Source organism: Pteronotus mesoamericanus, unplaced genomic scaffold, assembly GCF_021234165.1.
Source record: "Pteronotus mesoamericanus isolate MK-2021 breed Mesoamerican mustached bat unplaced genomic scaffold, CSHL_Meso_final contig_24, whole genome shotgun sequence".
Lineage (NCBI taxonomy): Eukaryota > Metazoa > Chordata > Mammalia > Chiroptera > Mormoopidae > Pteronotus > Pteronotus mesoamericanus.
Genome location: NW_026555100.1, coordinates 10621346 through 10640683, shown reverse-complemented (window position 1 = coordinate 10640683; position 19338 = coordinate 10621346). Strand labels below are relative to the sequence as shown.

Genomic DNA, 19338 nt, shown 5'->3' with positions numbered 1-19338 from the left:
AGTGAGATTCACAAATAGAATACTGAGCAAAAGAAGCCACACTCAAGAGATAACATACTATATGATCTCACATAAAGTTCAAAAAGAGGGAAAAAAACCCAGAAGAACAATCACCTTTGAAGGGAGGGGAAAGGAGGTACAAGGAGTACTTCTAGGGTCCTAGCAGTGTTCTGTTTCTTGATCTCGATGAAGGTTACATTAGTGTTTCACTATGTGACAATGTATTGAGTTGCTCACAATAATGTATGCATTTTTCTGTATATATGTTATTTTTGATGAACCATTTAAAAACCTAATTATAACCAATCAGGTGAGTTAGAAGGAATGTCTACAGATTGTAGAAGAGCAGAAACTGTACAAAAGTGATATACTATATGCTACAGGTAAAAAAATGTAATCCAGACATTAGAAACAATTCTTAGCTAATTTTTAGATTGTTATGTGAATATTCTAAAACCATTGAAACAAAATACTGGATTTAATACTCTGCCATTGTATAGAGGTTAAGTATGTGGGTAAATTATAAGATCCTGTGTGACCATAAATAACCACTGTGTGGACCACCTCTGCTGGATCTCCAGTTCCACACTGCCTTTCACTGTCCTCCCCTGACGCTTTCCAGGTCCCAACCGCCCCAGTCAAGTTCTTTAGGTAACCAAATCCCTGCATTATTTATCACCTCAGGTTTCTAAATAAAGCCACTAAATGTAGTCAAACAGAACAAAACAGAATCCTGTAGTAAGCTACATAAATTATACTATGTCCCCCTTAGAAGAAATTTTCTAAATTAGTCTCAAAATTCTTCTTGAAAATAAGTCAGTATATCCCTAGAATATATATATATAATCTCCTCTACTTTCAATACCTTTTTCACTTTTCCAAATACTTTAAACTTATAATTTTCTCTTCATTAGGCCTTCACATTATGTCACTCAACAAAGCCCTTTAAAAAAATAAAAGCACCAAAAACTATTTCAAAGACATTTCTAGTGTCACACAGCATTGCGTGGATCAGAATTGATTCTCCTGATACCTCCACTCCACCACCGAGCTAAAGTCCCTCCCCGGATTTCGAGAACCACGCTCCCACTATCACTGTCCCTGTTTCCCAGAGGGTGAGCGCTGGCCAGTCCCCAGACTCCACAACCATTTGCACTTTTGCTGCTTTCCTCCCGCACCCAAGTGGCCGTGGCTCGATTTGGCAGTGTGTCAAAAAAGAATCAGAAAATAAAGCACTTGGTGATCCTTAAACAAGTGTCTTTGTTGTATATGCAGCAAAGGACATACATTATAATAGAATATAGTGAGAGATACACTGCATAATCGGAATCTAAACAGGCTTCTCTTTGAGAAATTCTCTTTAAAATAATTTACTTCTGGTGAGCTAAAAGTGTTGACTGACTTTTTTAAGAAATTATTGCAATGACAATTATTGCAATGATTGTTCCCTTCTAAGAATGGCCAGTGTCTTACATATTTATTACTAGGTGGTTTATGAAAACTATGCTATCAAATAGATCACATTTTCTGAAAGGAACAATATCAGAATAGGATTCATATTCTAAACTAAAGATTCAGCAATGAAACTATAACTAGGAGAGTAATTTTTCATGACATAAATATAAAACCATTATAAAATTTTATAATATAAAGTGACAAAATGATGCATCAATGTTTTTACTTATAACATTTATCAGGTATCTGTTATATGTCAGACATCGCTAATAAAAAAAATAAAAATAAAAAAGCGGTACTTGCCACCCTCAAGGAATTAAGAGTCTAGATTACTAAACAATCTGTTTGGTGCATGGGGCAGTAAATCCTATGAAAAAGAGATGCTCAGAATCTCTGGGGACACAGAAGAAGGGCATCTAAATCAGCATCAAGTAAACAATTCCCAGAAAAGATGACTCAGGCTGAGATTTGCTGGAGTGAGAACTGGCTGAATGAGTAGAGCTCTCCACATGAAGGGAATGGCTCTAGTAACAGAGGCATAAAACAACTTGAATCATTCCAGACAGTGAGAGTACCTGTTTGGAGAAAAGCTTGAGGGGGGACAGAATCAGGAAATGAGAAAGGAGAGAATGGTAAAAGCCAAATGATTAAATGCTGTGGGAGCTAGTTTTAAAAGTTTCAACTGTATCTAGACAGATAGTCCTTCTTAATCCTTCAAAAGCTACTAAAATGGATTGTAAGCAAGGAAGTAAAATGAGTACATTTTCACTTTTTTTTTAAAAAAAAAAGATATATTTGCTTTGGTATGGGACAAGACTAATGCAGTAATCCTGAATTGGGGAGGCAACATTAGAAATGGAGAAGAGGGAACAGACCTGAGAGGCAAAACAAGATAGAATTCGTTGAACTTAAAATACTAATTGGAAGAGAGGATGGAATGAGAACAAAGAGTCTAGCCTGACTTGGTTACTAAATGGATGATGGTATCAGAGCACTGAAGACAGCAGAAAGATAGCTCTGAGGCAGCAGGGAGGAATGATGAATTCATTTCAAGTTACCTTGGACATTATGTTTTCTACATATTGTCCAAAGAATCCCTAGAAAATATAAATCACATATAAAGTGTAAACAAATAACTCGCCTGTATTAGACCTAAAATTTGTTGTGGTTATTCATTTTCATTATTTAATTAGTAAAGATTTTCTTATTTTCTTAATGTTATGTTGGGGGGGGGGGTAGGAGGAAAGAAATATTTGAACACCCAAAGTCTCTTTTACAAAATGGAACAGAAAAATTTAAGTTTTGTATCCTCTCAGAATAGTTACTTGCAGCAAGCTGATGTAGAAAATTATTCTACTGACCAAAGAATATTGAAAGGTTTCTTTTAAATAATCTGCAAATGAAACTTACATTCATTAGAACACTATTATATTCTCATAAGTAAATATATCAGAAGGTAGTATCTTTATGATATCCTTTTTATGTAATAACACAACAGCAACATAAGTTATGCATAGTGTGTGCAAATCATTTTTTTAAGCTTAGGATATCTAAACCGTCAGAAAATGAAAAAAATTGTACTTCCAAGGTAGTCAGAAATTTCTATCTCCAACTATTTACATGGAACTTTATAATGTATTTATGTATGGGAAAATAAGTCTTCAGCTCCCTTGTCCATTCTTTGTTATATTCTACAACAACAACAACAAAGGTATGTTTCTCTTTGTTTGTTATGGATAAACTGTGACCTCATGAGGGAAGAAGTTGCCTGGAGGAGCTGAGCAACTAAAGGAAAGAACCAAGACTGGGTCTCTAAGCCTTGGAGCTGTTTAATGAGCCACTCTGGCTCCCACAGCCAGCTCCTCAGAAATCTGCAAGAAATTAAAAAACTCAGTCAGAAAAAAAAACAAAACATTCACAAATCTCACCCAGTAACTAACACCCTAAGGTATGCAGTTTGCTCCTTACGGGGGACTAGAGTACTCACTTTCTTTGCGAACTTCCTTTAGTGTAGTGTTAAGCTCTTCCTTTAAAACCATGGCTTCCTGGGCAATCTTCTCTCCTTTGTCTAATAAATTCCACGTTGCTTCCTCCACAGAAGCTAGAAGAACTCTGGCTCTTTTCGAACATCCCTTTTTCCTATTAGAAGGATTCTGGGGACAATTTACAAGTGTAGTAACCTAAAATTGGAAAAATATAAGTCACTCATTAGTCAAATTGTGAGGAGAATACAGTTCCGGGATATTATAGCCCAGAACAAAAGGAAATCTATCACAGAAATAGGAAGTGTATCATAGAAACACAGAGCAGTACATCCCCAAAAATGAAGGCACCCCAAGAGCAGTATCGTCAGCCACCACAGAGTTCCCAATTAATGGGAGGGAGGGAGGAAGGGAAGGAGGATGGGCCTTACAGATTGAATTGCATCAATTTTTACTACTGGAACAATGTGTGTGCACAGGTGTGTTGTTTTAATTGCAGAAACTTCATATGGAAAAAGAACACAGAACCCTGATAAAGCAGTCAAAACTGAAAAAATTAAAAGTTATATAAAAATATCAAATAATTATTTAAAAAATTTATATCACTTTGTAGTCAGCAATCTATATTAAAAGGGAGACAAAAATAATAATAATTAAGTCAGTAAGTATTAGCTTATTTAGGCTGAAAATAGAGGTTACTAGTATTAGAGTGGTGGGAAATACTTTAAAACATAAAGCAGTGGCTACCTCAGTAGAACAAAACCCAGTCCTTACCATAACTTACATTTCTGTCCCCATGTAACCTCTTACCTATCTCTAGGCACTCCCATAACTCAGCTGGCCTCTCAAACAAGCAGGTCTCACTCAAAGTCCCCTATCAAGAGGCCTTCCTCACCATCTCATCCCTATCTCCTACCTCACCGCTCTGTCCCCTGACCCCACTTTCCAGTTCTTCAAAAACAGTTAGAGAGCCTGATGTTTTTTTTACTTGTTGACATGGTTATGGCATGCTTCCAATACTAAAATGAAAACTCTGAAGATAGGAAATGACTTGTTCTCCAGCACCCAAAACAATGCACAAAGTAGGAGATCAATAAATATTGTATAAATGGACTAATGAATGCAGTAGTTGAAAAGAGGAACATTTTAATTTCTATACAGTATTTTGAATTGCCTGAATGTTAATAATGAACACTTAATACTTTTGTAAATGTTGAAAATAAGAATAAACTCATAATAAGAGCATTATTGGAGACAGAAATTAAGCATCTCGTATATTTGTAACAAAACCTCATACCAAATTACATTGCAAAAAAATATCCATTTCTTAATTAAACCTGGGAGTCCAATAACAAAATTCAGTTAGTGTTTCCATGTGCAAAGCTTGAAGATCACCATCATAGAAGAAAGAAAACTTGAATCCAGTATTTTTAAAAAAGACCTGAAATCCCAACTGAAAGCTAGACTCTTGCATGACATCAAATAGCCAAGTCTTATAACAATCATGCGCCATTTTATTGACAACATATAAACATACATACATACATACATATATAACCCTTCCTGCTCTGTAGCCTCTGAGGATTTTGCTTGTTTACGGAGCATTTAACATTTGCATATTTGGAAGTTTAGACCCAGTTTTTTAATTAGAAACTAAGGAAGAAGTTAAAAGCTATAAGGAAATACGTGGAGGAAAATGATTTTTGTCTGCGCTTTTATTCCCCTCCCCCTGCCCATCATACCCTGTTATATTCTAATTTGCTTTATTCCCCTGTTCATAACCAGAGTGGACTGTCTCGCAGCAAGCTTTTGTTTCCTCTCTTGGAAAATGAGGACAATCATATTATCCTATAAGACTATGTGAAGGTTAAACAATGTAAAATGTTTTGTAAAATGCATAACATGGCACAAATATTGGTTGGCACTTAGTATGTATTTTCAAGTTCATTCTCTACATTGATACGGAAAATCTGTTACGGGATCCTTGTCAAAGGTGTCCTCCCTCCGTCTAACCTTATTTTGCTCTTGGGGTTCCCTGTGCTGAATGTGATAAGGGCAGTTAACAAAGCACATTCTATACTCTTTAAAAGCGGCCAAATATGGCCACGTGTCTCTATCATGCATTACATAAAGATGATAATATGCCTGACTTATTACATGAGTTTTCACATACCCCAAAAAGCAAATATCTCACTGTTGTCAGTCTAATTTATATACCAAGAGTTAAAAGGCACTGTCCAGACTCAAACAAATTATAGCACCTAGTTTAAAACTTTTGTATAAAATGAAGAATAAGTATCATTGTCTAAAATATTTCTTCAAAATTCATTTTACGTGCCACAATTCATGAGGCTTCCCACTGAACATTCCTCCATTATTGTTCAGACCCTCCATGCCCCAAATATTTTCCATAGACTAGCCTGAGCTTTGAAATTAAAATGAGCATTCCAGAAATGCTTTATTCCTTGTAATAAATGCTGGAGAAGAAAGAAATGTGAAAAGAACATTGTATAACAGCACTGTGCTTCCATCAAAAAAAATGCGATTGCAACTTCTAAGTTATTCACTTTTATAAATCATTTATGCCTGTCTTCTTTTAAAATGCTCTAATGTGGTTATTATTGATTAAACTAAAGTCAAGTGATGTTTTCAATGATTCATTTCAAAAAGTAAATATGGCTTTGTAATTCTGGTAGGGGGTGGCAAACAAAGCTAAACCTTTTTTTTTTAACCCCAACTCACCTACAGACAGGGTCTAATGACTCCTATCAGTGACTGTCACTCACTATACGATTCTCACCAAGTGTGGAAGGGTGCACATGTTAACTGAAAGTCTCCCATCTCTGGAAGGAATACCAGCAATCAGTAAAGTTAGCTTTCATGTTATTCAAATTATTTATTTGTCAATATAAAATCAGTTACAATTTTGTAAGAACACAAAAAAAATTTAGTTGGAATTTACAGCAAAGATGATTCTATTCAGGGTCCAAGCCCATGTCTTGCTAACTTTTCTTTCAGTCACTGGTTCACAACCTTCCTCCATCCCTTTTTCTCAGACCTTAGGAGTCCCTCTCACAAGGAGAATCTTCAACACCAGGCTTGCAGCTCTTAAAGAACTTGGGTTTACCCACTCTTCCTCGGTCCTTAAATCTGTGCTAGGCTATAGACACACCTTCATCATAAATACAGGAGAGAGTTTCTCACTGAAATGGTCCTAAATTAGAGGTTTCAAGTACTATGAAAAGAAGAAATTCCCTACTTTCTTAATTCTCTATGTTGAAAATTCCATAAAACCAGGTGTATTTTTAATAATATATAATAGCTATACATTAAAATTCAGAGTACAAAAAAAAAGGGTTTTCTAAGCTCTCCTCATTCAGGACTGCTTCTCTAGACGCTCCAAAGGCACAGACGATTACATTGATATGCTTAGGGAACTACACCATCAACTGCCATGCACAGCAACACTAGCGCACAAGAGCACTGCAGAATGTGGTGGTATGAGGTGGTGACTGACTTTCATATGTTGCATCAGACTGAAGCCAGCTTTACGGAAAGTCTTCTCTAATGCCAACTTGGGTAGCACACCTTTATAATATAATCATGTTCTTTCCCAATCCAACTAATTCTTTCATTATTTCTACTATTATAGTAGTATAAAAAGTCCATATTAACAGCCATCTCTCCCCTTGCTTATTAGCTAAAACACTTTGGACTTTAACCTTCCTCCAGTAGCTCAGAGAAAGCCTTCAGGGCTACTTTAGCTTTCTTGAGTCAATTTTAATAGGTGAAATAAAAGATAAGCTATTTAAGCAATGTTATTTAGCTAAAACTTTAGAGTTCTGAAAGAAATTCAAAGGAGAGGAAAATAATATTGTCTATAGATAAGTAAAAACAGTGACCCCTTTATAGTTAAAGTTATTATCTAATTTTGCACGGTTGGGGGGAGGTCCCTCCAAGTCATTGATAATTTCAACTGTTCTTATTTCCTACCAAAAACAACCTATTGTATTAACAAAAGTACTGGGGAAGAATGAAGTGTGGGAAACCCAGCAAATGCATACCCCTCAGTTAACTTCAACACTCCCCCAGAACCAACTACAATCTTCTTTCAGTTCATCTCATGCCAATAACCATTTATGGAACACATGTTCAAAAAGAATACTCTTCACATTTAGGAAATAAAGATGAGTAAGCTCCAGTAGGGGAAGAAAGCTACAACTAGCTGTAATATAAAAGGCAAAATGATAACTGCCTATGCTTATAAGTAAAAAGAAAGTCCTAAAGAGACTACAAACATTCACGAGAATTAAGGAGGGCTTCCTAGAACAGCCATTAAGGACAGAGGGTTTTCTGGCAGGAAATTCTGAGAAGAAGGTGAGCCAAGTGAACTGAACCATGTGCAAATGGACAGAAGTGGAAATTATTTTTGTCTGACAGTAGCAAATAGTCAAGTTCGGCAAACTGTGGAGTAAAAACAGGAATTCAAGCAAGAAATGGGGTTAGGAAGGAGGCTATAGCTTAAATGTGAAGTGTTAAAGGCCAAAGAAACGGTTAATACTTAATTCAATAGGCAACAGACATTTCACACAGGATGCCCAAAGTGGAAACTTTCTTTTACCAACCTGCTTCTCCTATGTGTTTCTTACCTCAGGGACAGACATATCTAACCTGAGGCAGAAACCCAGAGGTCCTCAGAGCTACTCCCTCTCTCATCTTCCTGGGCAGGTTCTTTGTACCGTTCTTTGGGCTGTCAACTCCTCTCCAGCCCACAGCCTTTGCTCCTCATGGCTGCTTTCTGGATTATTGCCCTATATCCCCTCCAAGCCATGCTTCATGCTCCATGCTCCATGACACAGACACAGGCAGCCTCATGGAGCCTCGGTCTCAGCCCCATCCTGCACTGTATTGTTACAGAAAGAATATGCATCAGTTCTGACTCTCCTCATGCCTCCCCACCCATCCCATACTCCCATTAGAGTGATCTCTCTACAGTGCGGTGACACCGCTTAAAACCCTCCAGTGGCTCTCTGCTGCCTACATGAGAAAATCTAGAGCATGACTTATGCGGCAATTTATGATGTCACTTCTGACTAAATTTTCACTCTCATCTTCCATTCAGAGTTTGCCCACAAACTACTTGTCAGGCCCAGAACGGGAAATGTTTGGCAACTTTGACCTAAAACAACTCCCTCCCCTCACAGCCTTTATGTGTACCTCTCACACCACACGTTAGGATTTTGTAATTAGCTGTTAACATACTGCCTCCCCAGTTTTACCATGAACTCCATAACATCAGCACTTGATTCATCCTCAAAACCCAGAGCTAGCATACTTTAAATAATAAATAAACCATGACTGACTTAATGAGAAGATGAATAAAACTCTAGATTTTAGAAACCTTAAACCAAATCACAATGTTGAGTGATTTTTACAGTTACAAACAGAGGTAATAGTTAGGCCAAAATTAGAATTTAATTTTACTGACAGAACCTGGTAGTTTTCATCAAAAAGAAGCAAGTTTTCATTCAGATAGCTTATTTAAGGTCTGATCAGTTCAAAGTAATGTAAAATTATGTATTTATATTCCTTTGAAATTTTTATTTGAAATATTTATATATTTGAAAAAAGACAGCTTACACACACATATATAGTTCATTTTCAAACTATAAATAAAAAGAACAGGCAAATAATTTTTATTACGGATGCTCATTTTTTTAAACCATGTATTAGGGCTGCCATAAAGTACCACAGAGTGGGTGGCTTAAATCACCCAAATTTATTTTCTCACAGCTCTGAGGGCTAGAGAGCAAGGTACCAGCAGGACCTGAGGCCCCTCTCCCTGGTTTGCAGAGAGCTGCCTTCTCACCCTGCTGTGGTCTTTTATCTGTGTGCAGCGCCCCTGACATCTCTCTGCATCCTGATCTCCTCTCATAAGGACGCCAGTCATTTTGGATCAGGGTCCACCCTAAGACCCCAATTTAACTCAGTTACCTCTTTAAAGGTCTTATTTTGAAATGCATTCACATTCTGAGATTCTGAGGGCTTTAATACATGAATAGGGAAGGAGGATCACAATTAAACTTATAACAATCCTCACCACAAATGACACAAAAAGTATTTTTAAAAACCACTACTTTTTTACTATAATTTAGGGTTTTGCTTATTTATTAGATTAACAACAACTGCTAACAGGAGCTATTACTTGGAGCTATTGAGGGACAATAACAAAGCAATGTAGATCCCTCCGCAATTCTCCCAGCCCTCAGGGTCATGCCGATGGCATAACAAAGCAAAGAGATCTACGCCTTGAATAATTAAACAGCTGTAGCTAAAATGTTCTAATCTAGGAAGTATACTTATTCCTGAAAAAAAAAATAGGAACTAAAACACAACTAGGAAAAGACCACACACTGAGTCTAGTATCAAATATTAGTTTCTCCCAGTTTTTACTTAGCTGCTTACCACCCAGAAACAAACAAAAAACCAATATTGGACTCCCCCATTCATTTATTCAACAAACACAGGTGGTGCACCTGCACTGTTCCAGAAGGACATGGCAGTGAGACTCCTTCTACAGAGGAAGACAGAGAGTAACCACGCACAAAAGTAGTTACATAACACAAAATTGGATATTAATATGTGCTACAAAGAGAGTAAAGAAGCGTAAGGGAATAGATGAACAATGGGGAAGGGTTAGTTTAGATTTGGTATCAGGGAACGCATTTCTGATTGGGTAATAAGGATCCCAAGGAAGTAGGAATAAGATATTTGAATATCTGGGGGAAAATACTCCAAACAAATGAAACAAGTGCAAAGTCTCCATAACAGAAGTTTGATGGGTGTGTTCCAGAAGAAACAGGAAGGCCAGCGCACCTGCTGCAGAGTGAGGAAAGCACATGAGAGGTGAGGTCAGACTGGCATCAAGGCACCAAACTGCAGGCCTTGTCAATCACCACCAACATTCTCAATTCTATTCTTGTGATTGGGAGCCATTGAAGGTTCCAGAACAGAAAAGTAACATGATCTGACCTAAAATTTAAAAGAATCGTTCTGGCTGCTCTGAGAGAATAGACTGGTGATTGGGCAGAGATGAGGCAGAAGGGTGAGAAATAGAATGAAAAGCAGTTAAGGAGGCTGTTTCAGTAACCCAAGTAGAGACCAGACTGGCTTGTTCCAGGGAGCAGAGGTGGAGTTGTTGAGGAGTGACAGAATTCTGGTAATTCTGAAGTGAGTCAACAGGATTTGCTGATAGATTGAATACAAGTTATGAAAGAAATAAGGAGTCTAGGATGATTCTGTGGCATCTGGCCTGATCAGCAGGGTGTATGGAGGTAATATTTACTTAAAGAGACATGAGGGAGGGGAATCAAGAGTTGGGCTTTAGGCATGTTAAGTTTGCCTGTAAGAGTTGCTAAGTTGGAGACTAGTATACAATTCTGGAATTGAGAGAGGTAAATGTTGGAGATATGTTTCTTATAGCTTAGATTTTCATTTTAGTTATTTGTATATTGATGGTTTTGCTAGTCTTACTAAAATTTCAAAGATACCTGAGAATAATATTTGTTTTGTAAAACCATGAGACTATTATGAGATCTAAAAACTAAGTACAACTAGAGTAGTTACAGGACTGAGCTTTAGGCACCCAAAATTTAGAGGTAGTATTTTTCAGGAAACCCAACCATGAACCTGTTTTTCCTAGGATATATGGCTTTTGCCATTTTAAATGTAACTATTATTCATGCTTGTTTTACACAGAACAAAAATTCAGAGATAAATTTAGTCTTCAGTGGAAAAATGCAGTATTTTGCAAAATACTTTCCAGATACTGATTAAACAAAGGAAAAGTTATATCTATGCTAGTACTTATATGTAAACCAAGTATTAATAATTCTGATGAATCAGTAATCAGTTATTTATAGTAGAGTACTGATTCAAAGAAATGCTGAGCAAGAACAGGCAAAAGGACAATTCTTTTCCATCAATAAACATTGAACTTTTTGAGGGAAACAAAGAAGTGAAAAATCCAATCAGGCCAAACTGGCCCTAAAATAAAGAATGAGTTGCCCTCACATGTCGTAGTTTAGACATGATCACATAATCCTCTTTTTCCATCCAGCCCAGCATTCCATTTTCAACAGTGATTGATGGTGGGATATGGTTATGACCAAAAATTCTGTCTTCCAACTTTGTTTAGTAACACTTATAACCCTAACAACTATAAAATTGAGTAAACAATACCAATATGCTTTGTCAACACAAACTTATAAAGCTTTATCGGGCTTTTACTCCCACTATCTGTAGCCATATTCCCTTTTTCTCATCCACGATGGATGATCAGATTTTCTTCTCTTCTAACAAAAAATTCATTATTATTGATGTTCATAATCACTTGTCCATTATGCATGAATAAGAGATAAGAGATGTTAAAAAAAAGACCATAGCTGGTGGTTATATTTGCAGGGCTCTATGGTCAAGATCTTATAGCAACTCAAATGTGGTTTAAATACAATCCATCAGTGATTTAAATGTTGATGCTCATTTTAAATCCATTAGGTTGTGTCCACCTCATTTTTCAGGATTGTCTCTAAGTCAACATAGCCATTTTTGCTTCATTTACTGGTGAAAATTATAAATCAGTCACCATTTTTAATCCTTTTGACCAGTGGTTGACCTTTTATGCCCTCAAATCCCTCCTTCAAAACATCAGGATAGTACCATAGTCCCTTATTTCTAAAACACCATCAGTTATAACATATACCATCCATTTAACCACTTTTTTAAAATATAAATGTGGATGATATTTGGCAATATTGAACTTTCTATGTCCAAGGCTGAGCCATAGGCCTATTGCACCAGGGAAGGAGAGAGCCAACTTTGAAACTCAGATACCACTGATCATCTTTGATTTTCAAAGCTGGCTCTCTTCGAGCCTTAAGCAACAACAGTTATGAAAGCCATTGGAAAAAGAGAAAGTCATTTTCTAGATCCCTTTAAATCCCATTTAGCAAAAGTTCTACCTGCTAGACTGGATCATAAAATTTTATGAAAAATATCTGGTCAGATAGGCAAAAACAGCAGGGAAGAGTGCCTCACTTAGCTCCAATAGACTATTGGAAAAAGAGGCTGACAGGTAAGAAAGATACATGTCCTTATTTCTCCTCTCTGAGCTTCACCCAGATTAAGGATCCATGTTAGCATGGTTGAAAGAAAACACTGAAAGCAAAGGGACTTTAGTTCCATTTATCTTTGGGACTCTAAGAAATTGCTTCATGAACCTCCTTGCACAAATTTTTGGGTTGTCACAGTATAATTCTGGCATCTCAGGGAAAGTAGGTAGAAGGAAAGCCAGCTTAGATTTCCCAAGCTACTTTTTTTAAAATCCTTACCCAAGGATACGTTTTATTGATTTTAGAGAGAGAAAAAGGGAGGGAGGGAAGGAGGGAGGGAGGAACATTGACCAGTTGTCTCCCATATGCACCCCAACCAGGGATCGAACCTGCAACCTACATATGTTCCCGGACTAGGGATCAAATCTACAACTTTTTGGTGTATGGGACAACACTCCAACCAACCGAAACATCTAGCCAGGGCCCAAGCCCCTCTTGATTCCCATGAGGCATAGATAAGACTCAGACCATTCTAGTTATCCTAAAAGCCAATCAAAATGTGACTGTTGAAGACTAGTGGGCCTGCCCTACACCCACCATGGTGACGAGTAAGGTGATTCTGTAGCAGAGGCTGAAAAGCAAACAATGCCAGGCACTTGATGAAGGACATATAATAGCTGGAACTTTGGGGTCTGAAGCACCACCAAGGGCCAAAGTGAGACTAAGGCATCCTGAGAGAAACATGGACCTGACCAAGCTGAGAAAAAGCAGTCCTCCAATTTTATCAGGTATAGACTACATTAGGAAATGCACAGCGATGCCCATAAGATGGCCATGCATGGGACTGGTCACCCCTCAAAGATCATCAGTCCAGAGAGCTTCCCAGACCAACCACCCTGCAGAAATAGGCACTAGGTATCCAAAGGTTGCCCACAGATCCAAAAGACCTATCCTCCATCCCCATGAGGTCACATAAGCAACACCCCTTACTACATGTTTCTGATCATTTTATGTAAAGAGACTATTTACCAAAAGGGATTATTTACCTTGCTAAATCACACCAGTTTAACAATTTTATTGGCTGAAATATAAGACATTTATCTCAATCTCCAGGGGGGGTGGAAGCTTATGAAGAGGATCAGATCACTTTTGGAAAACAAAGGAGCTAAAGTGTATTGTAGGTAAATTTGTGATCCCCTACATGAGTCAAAAAGGAAAACTACATTAAATGTTCATATCCACAGTGTGGCTTAGTTGATTGGAGCATCATCCCATAGACTGAAGGGTCATGGGTTTGATTCCCAGTCCAGACCCATATCCAGCGTGTGGGTTGATCCCCAGTAGGCGTGCATAGCTGAGGGTGGGGGCACGTACCTAAGTCATGGCATGTATGAGAAAGCAACCAATCGATGTTTCTCTCTCACATCGATATTTCATTCTCTGTCTCCCTCTTTTTTTCTTTCTTTCTCTCTCCCCCCTCCCTCCCTCCTTTCCTCCCCCTCTCCCTTAAAAGCAATGAAAAAAATGTCCTCGGATGAAGTAAAAAAATGTTCACATCCATAGTAAGACGCATCCTAACTTCAGAAATGTTAAAAAAAAACATGTAAGTTGGAGAATGCGGGAAAATGTGTCTAAATTGAAGAAATACGGTATCTTGCAAATCAGGGTTAAGAATGCAGATTGTTTCCTAAAAGAAAAAAAACTTGCCTTTAAGTCACAAACCACTTTTGTTAAGCCTTAATTGTAGAGCATTCAGTACTGAGATACCATATATCTCCAAATTCATCTATAACAAGGTTAAGTAACTTTCCCAGAGTTAAAAGTTATGCATAGATCATAACAAACTGTGCCCTGTTTCCAAACACCCTAAAGGAGAAACACCCGCTCTTGAAAATCTGTTGATTTCTCAGGTTATGCTTGCTGGTGCCCCAAAGCTCTTTCTGGCAAGAACAGAAACAACTACTGTGAGACTGACCACAGGCTTGGAGAGGGAAGGAAGTAGGGTAGCTAGGCCTAAGTCAGACTGTGGGAGGCAGAACCTCTTCAAAAGAAATGCATGGGTCCTACCCAACAGGACAATCACCCTTGGGCACCCACTTCAAGGACCCAATTGTTTGAGTATCAGAGTTTGAAAATTCCTGGTGACGTCACCACTCAAGCACCTGCAGGTAGCTAAAGGGAAGTGGTTTTCAACTCTGACTACACAAGGCTTCAAGTTAAAAGTTGAAATTTATAGTCTCCTACACCTGTGCTTCTTCAATATTAATGTGAAACAAATTACCTGGAACCTAATTACACCAGAGATTTTTGATTCTGTGGGTCTGGGGTGGGGCCTAGGGGTTTGCGTATTTTAGATGTTTCCAAATGAGCCTCATGCCAGGTCTTGGATAACACTTCGGTAGCAGCAAGGTCCAACTCCAGTGGCTGTACAATAGAATCTCCTGGAAAGATTTTAAACCCATTTCCTGTTTAGAAAAAAATAAAATAGAAATACCACTACTAAAAACAGAACACTATAAATAGAATGGTGTCGTTTGTTTCCAAAGACTATCGATATAATAGAGTGATGTGGAAATAATAATAAAAGCAAGATATTTTGTGGCAAACTTTGGGGGTAAGGTTAGTTTTCTCAGGGTAAATGCTGCAGCCACAAGTGCCACCAGCCAGTATTCTTTGGGGCAAATGAGAAAAGTGTTTAAAAAAAATACTTCTAGCCCTGGCAGGGTAGCTTACTTGGTTGGAGTGTCATCCCAAGCACCAAAAGGTTAAGGGTTTGATTCCCAGTCAGAGCACATACCTAGGTTGCAGGTTCAATCCCCAGTAGTCAGGGTGAGTGTGGGAGGCAACCAATGGATCTCTCTCTCTCTCTCTCTCTCTCTCTCTCTCTCTCATCTCTTGCTCCTTTCCTCTCTCTGTGACGTCAATAAACATATCCTCACATGAGGGTTAAAAAAAATACTTTTAGAGATTCTTATTTAATCGGCCTAGGTATCAGGATGTTTATAAGTTCCTCAAGTGATGCCTTGTACAGCTAAGGTTGAGAAGCACTGGCGCAGATGATTATAAATGTAAACTCCTTCATGGGATGTAACACCACACCATAATTTCAGACTTGTACATTATAAATTTTTTCCCTCACTAACATTCCTCCACCCCAAGCAAAATCCATCAAAACCAAGAATGCCATGTGAATTAGGTTCCTGGACCCAATTCCAGTTGCAGGGTATGGGGTCCCACACCAACAAACAATTCTCTGGACACTAACTGGGTGTCCTACAATTCAACACAACTCTGACACTATCTATCCAAAGATAGCATCAGATTCCACAGGTTAAGAGCTCAGTCCTACAAGACACCCTCACCCCTACCTCTAGGCACCAGTCACAAGCCCAGGTTGTTACCCATGCTTCTGACTGGCTGCCTATAAATCAAAAGTATCCAAAACCCCATCTAGAGTTTGATTAATTTGCTAGAACAGCTCAAAAAACTCAGAGGAACATTTTACTTACTGGAGCACTGGTTTATTGTAAAAGGCTATAACTCAGAAACAGTCACGTGGAAGAGATGAGTAGGGAAAGGTACGTTGGAAAAACTCAGAGCTTCCGTGTCCTATCTGAGTGTGCCCTTTTCCCAATGTTCACCAAACCGGAAGCTCTCTCAACACTGTCTTTTGAGTTTTTTTATGGAAGCTTTATTACACAGGTATGATTAATTAAATCATTAGCCACTGGTAATTAAACTCAACCTCCAGCCTCTCTCCCCTCCTCAGAGGGCAGGGCATGGGATTGAAAGTTCCAACCCTCTAATCGCAACCAGCCCCATCCTTGGGTGCTTTCGAAAAGTCACTTCATTAATATAACAAAAGACATTTTTATCACTCACAACACTTAGGAATTCCAAGAGTTTGGGGAGCTGTAAGCCAGGAATTGTGGATGAAGACCAAATATATATGAGAAATATATATGAGAAGACACACTGCAAGGCCATGGCTGGAGGGCCATTTGAATGATCAAGTATATATATACCTTATAAGTCACAATGTCACACCATGGGTACCCAAAACCCTTGAGTGCACCATAACCTAGTCCATACATTTAGTAGTGGATTACTGGATAAGGGAGATATGCAGAACGTGGATCCAAGACCTCTCAGGTGCAGGGGTTCTCCTAGATCTGCCACTAATAGTTCTATTGGAACCTAGGAGAACTACATGTGCATATTACAGAAAGTTGATGCAGGAGATTACCCCAGAAATTCCTTCTAAATGTATTTCGAATGGGCACCACCAAACCTTGAGCCAAGAAGCATAACCATGCTCACTACCGACTGACGTAACAGCCAGCACAGCAGTTCCTATACTGTAATCACCTGGGAGCTTTTAAAATTACCGCCTGGTCTTACTCCCAAAGATTCTAATTTAATTGGTTTCCTGTGTGGCCTGGGCATCAGGATTTTTAAAGGCTCCCCAGGTGATTTTAATGTGCAGCCAGGGTTGAAAACCACTGGGATAACAGGATCTCAACAGTAAGAGGAATTTTCTGAATTGCCTACTTAGCACTCTTCTCCCAAGTGAGGCGTTTATGTCTTTCACAGGGCTTGGCCACAAAACATTCCATCCTAATTCTTCTAACAGGAGGCTCCTGACTGTGTGTGAGATAGTGCCCATTTCTTACTCTTCCTTAGCCAGTGAGTACAGAGTATCTCCATGAGAAAATGGTCAGTCTAGAGTAGGGGCCTGAAAATTAAGTACCCTGGAGCCAAATCTGCCCACTTGCCTGTTCTCATCAATAAAATTTTATTGGAACACAGCCATACCCATTTGTCTACATATTGTCTGGCTGCTTCCAAACTACAATAGCAGAGATGCTATGGCTGTCAAAGCTGAAACTATTTACTATATGGTCCCATACCAAAAAAAAAATTGCTGACCAGTGGTCAAGAGGCATGAAGTTGTCAAGCTGTAGAAACAAGCTGAGTTTCTGAAATAGCCCATGGTGTTCTATGAAAGGTAGGCCCACACCTTAAGCAGAAAATGACGACATCTGGGATATATGGACACTTCTGTCCTTTCAGATAGATGAACACCCATTGCTCCCTTTAATTTAGCAATTTTCCACTAAAAGGGCAAGGGGATCTAGATTTATCCATCTATACAATATGGTTCTCTATAGGAGCAGTTTATAGGAGAAATATCTTAATCCACAGCTAGGCAAGACATAGATATTTGTGGGATTATTCTGAATTTGTTGGGAAAAGATGAGCCTGGATTGAAAGATTAAACTATTAACAAAAGTGGAATGGTGTGAGGATGGACAGAGAACCCACACAACAAGGCAGCAACATTGAAATGAATAGAAAGAAAATCATTCTGACAGAATAAAAGGTTCAGGGAGCAAGCTGAGAAGAAGTGAAGCATGTGCAGAGAATAACACCTGGCCACAGCTGATCTCCAGGGTACCAGGTTGAGGTGTGATGGAGGGAGCAGCCCTTGTATGCTCATACATTCAAACTCCAGCTGGGATGCACACTATTTGAGTCAATTAGCTACTGGGTTTTCTTATCTTTATTTTAATTTAAGAGTAGCTTCCTTTTTCTCAACTATCTGTTTCTCTGGGAATAGTATAGCCTAACAAATTTTCCATTGGAGCAGTTTTCTGGCAGTAAAAGAATGGAGAAATAGAAGAATTCACTTTATTTGAATAAACTCAACTATATTGAATCTCCTTAAGGTTTAAAACATTATTGAGACTTCTGGCCAAGATGGAGGTGTAGGTAGATACACTTTGCCTCCTCGCACAGCCAAAAGGACAACAACAAATTTAAAAACAATAAATAACCAGAACTGTCAGAAAATCAAACTGTATGGAAGTCCAACAACCAAGGAGCTAAAGAAGAAACATTCATCCAGACCAGCAGGAGGGGTGGAGATGGGCAGCCAGGGTGGAGAAGACACACTGCAAGGCCATGGCTGGAGGACCAGCAGGGAGTGGGGCAAGGTAGCGGCTGGCAGACTGGGAGATCCCATATTTGCATGCGGATAAACTGTGAGAAACAAATGGCGAGCAAGACAGAACGCATACCCAGGGTTCCAGTGCAAGAAAAGAAAGCCTCAAAACCTCTGGAGGTAAAAACCTGTGGGTGTTACAGTGGCAGGAGAAACTCTCAGCCTCACAGGAGAGTCCGTTGGAGAGATCCATGGGGTCCTAGAACGTACACAAACCCACCCACCTGGGAATCAGCACTAGAAGGGCCCAATTTGCTTGTGGGTAGTGGGGGAAGTGACTGAAAGCCAGCCAAAAGCCAAGCAAGTGCCATTGTTCCCTCTCAGACGCCCCCTCCACACACGGCATCACAACTCTGTGACCTGGGTTGCCCAACCCTGGCAAATACCTAAGGCTTTACCCCTTCCAACATAACAGGAGGGCTGAGACAAAGAAATATGGCCCAAATGAAAGAACAGATCAAACCTCCAAAAATAGAACTAAGCAATGAACAGATAGCCAACCTATCAGATGCACAGTTCAAAACACTGGTCATCAGGATGCTCACTAAATTGGTTGAGTATGGTCGCAAAATGGAGGAAAAAGTAAAGGTTACACAAAGTGAAATAAAGAAAAATGTACAAGGAACCAACAGTAAAGGGAAGGAAACCGGGCCTCAAATCAATGACTGAGAGCAGAAGGAAGAGATAAACATTCAACCAGAACAGAATGAAGAAACAAGAATTCAAAAAAATGAGGAGAGGCTTAGGAACCTCCAGGATAATTTTAAATGTTCCAACATCTGAATCA

At 38.8% G+C, this 19338-nt stretch overlaps 1 protein-coding gene across 2 annotated transcripts in view; it reads right to left on the bottom strand.

The window, feature by feature from the left end:
- Window positions 1-19338, bottom strand: part of CTNNA3 (catenin alpha 3) — a 1483556-nt gene that overhangs the window by 1381707 nt on the left and 82511 nt on the right. For both annotated transcript variants that reach the window (XM_054572720.1, XM_054572719.1), the window contains exon 3: window positions 3443-3635. In XM_054572720.1, the coding sequence (XP_054428695.1) occupies window positions 3443-3635 (193 nt within the window). The remainder of the gene's footprint in view (window positions 1-3442; window positions 3636-19338) is intronic.